This window comes from Arachis ipaensis, chromosome B06, assembly GCF_000816755.2.
Source record: "Arachis ipaensis cultivar K30076 chromosome B06, Araip1.1, whole genome shotgun sequence".
Lineage (NCBI taxonomy): Eukaryota > Viridiplantae > Streptophyta > Magnoliopsida > Fabales > Fabaceae > Arachis > Arachis ipaensis.
The window spans coordinates 6,618,258-6,620,800 of NC_029790.2; the positions used below are offsets into that span (position 1 = coordinate 6,618,258).

The 2,543-nt window shown below is 38.2% G+C and overlaps 1 protein-coding gene across 1 annotated transcript; it reads left to right on the plus strand.

Annotated features, from left to right (window-relative positions):
* Positions 1,368-2,267, plus strand: LOC107646333. Its single transcript, XM_016350524.1, has one exon. The coding sequence runs from the start codon at positions 1,368-1,370 to the stop codon at positions 2,265-2,267; it is 900 nt and encodes a 299-aa protein (XP_016206010.1).

Consider the following 2,543-nt stretch of genomic DNA (forward strand, 5'->3'; position numbering starts at 1 on the left):
TAAACCTGATGACAAAAGATGTTTGAATTAGGGGACTGTTAGGTAAACAATGATCATTTTAAACAATATGAACAACTATCAATCAAATAAAAATATACTACATTCTAATTTAATGCTACTAATTAAATTTAAGATTAATTTACTCTTTTAACCCTATTAATTCACATTGTTCACACATTGTTCAAAAATGTTGTTAGTTACCTATACTTTTTCTTTAAATTATTAGATTGAAAAAGAATCTCATATTAAATTAAGAGTTTAATTTTGATATATTAATAGTATTTTAAAAATGACTTGAAATTGGATTATTTTTAGGTCTAAACATGAAGTTGAGATTTCTCTTTTAAATAAATGGGAGATATTTTAAGAGTTTACTTAAATAAGTATGACTATACTGTAGTTGTCGGATATCTCGACTAACAAACTGATGAATATTTCAGCTATAGCAACTATAAATTAGAGTCTGAGTCGACGATAAGAGGCAGAAGATCACAAAATAGAGTACACAACACCACATATATTCTCTTTAAGATACTTCACTGACTTGAGCGTTGGAATCCTTTTTGCAGGTACCACGCTTGGGTCCGAATTCACGAGGCTACTCCCCTGTTGGACAAGAGGCTTCAAGAGTTCGCAGAACAGTGCAGAGCCGACTTATAAAACGGAAGAGGATCCTTGCCAGAACATTTGGCGCTCACCGTGGGGCGATATTCATTTTCAGTTTGACCTAACAGTTTACCAATTCTTTCTTATAATTCTTTTCTTCGCAGAGGTTGAGTCATGACGGACCATTCAGTAACCCCTCAACCACCTCCAACCAATGCCGAGTTTTTGGCAGCGAATGCTGCTCTGCAAGCGGAAGTCCAACGAATGGCCAAGTTATAGCGGCAAAACAGAACGACGGCAATGAAAAGGATAACCATAAAAAGGCTAATGACGACCTTAACGAAGAACATCACTCCGAGTCAAACGCGAAGACGGGCTGAGCACCCCACAAGATGGAAAGGCGGAGGATTGGCCCCTTTTCCGAAAAAATAATGAACTTTAAAATGCCTAAAAATTTTATAATTCCAACGACATTGGCACCATACAAAAGAATCAGAGATCCTAAAGTTCACGTTACTAAGTTTGAGTCCATGATGTTTCTCAACAATGATTCCGACCTTATTCTGTGCCAATCTTTTTCTACTTTTTTGGATGGAGCTGCTTTACTTTAGTTTTCTAATTTGCCTGCAGGTTCAATTTTGAGCTTTGACGAATTTGCCAACCTATTCATAAACAACTTTCAAGCGTCCAAAATTTACGTACGAAACTTAGACTACCTTAGTATAATCAAACATGAGCAACACAAAAGGCTAAAAGATTACATGACATTATTCGCGACGGCGGCCTTGAAAATCCCAGATCTCAACCCGGAGGTACACTTACATGCTTTAAAAAACGGCCTCCAACCTGAAAAGTTCCAGAAAGCCATAGCGGTAGCGAAGCCGAAGACACTGGCCGAATTAAGAGACAAAGCAACTGGACAAATTGAGATCAAAGAGCTAAGGGAGACTCGAAGAACAGAAAAACCACCATCTCGAAGAGAAGAAGAAAGGCCGCACAGATTTCAAAACAAGGACCTCAAGAAACGTTTCAAGTTGATACCGAAATTTGACTCGTATACTAAGTTCAATACCAAAAGAGAGGATATAATTAATGAAATCCTACACAACAAACTTATAAAGCCACCAAATAAAGCAGGAACATATCAGGACCAAAAGTACGTAGACATAAGCAAATACTGTGCATTCCACCAAAAGTATGGCCATACCATAGAGGAATGCATAGTGGCCATACTTATTGGAAATATTAGCCAGAAGGGCCTACTAGATAAATATGTCACTTCCAGAAACCAGAAAGAAACAATCAGAGACGCTAACAAGCCGAATTATGGTTCAGATCACAAAGACAAAGAAATTTGCCATAGAGTAGTCGAATCTCTTACTTCGAAAGGAGTAATAAATTACATTTTGGGAGACTTTGCAAGAGGAGAAGCAACTAATACGTCCATAAAAAGGAGTTACCAAGCCATGACGACAATGGACGAATCTCGCCAAGAGACACATACTTCACCTCCAACAGAACGGATTGCCTTCGATGCTTCCAAGCTCAAGTCGCAATGTCCGAACTTAGACGATCCAGTGGTAATTTCGATACACATGGAAGAATTGATAGTAAAAAGGGTCCTACTTGACCCTGGGAGTAGCGCTGATGAGTTGTTCTAATCCACTTTCAAAAAGATGCCATTCAGCGACAAGGCCCTACAACCCTCAACCAGAAAATTGGTAGGATTCTCCGAAGGGTACCCGTATTAGGTTATGTATGGTTAAGAACAATACCAGGGGTGTCTCCAAACTTAAAAATTCTAGATATCCAATTTTTAGTAGTTGATTGTGCTAGTCCCTGTAATATCATTTTGGGACGCCCATCTCTTAACTCTTTTGGAGCCATTGTTTCTACAGTTCACATTTGTGTAAAGTTTCCTATACAGGACAACATAG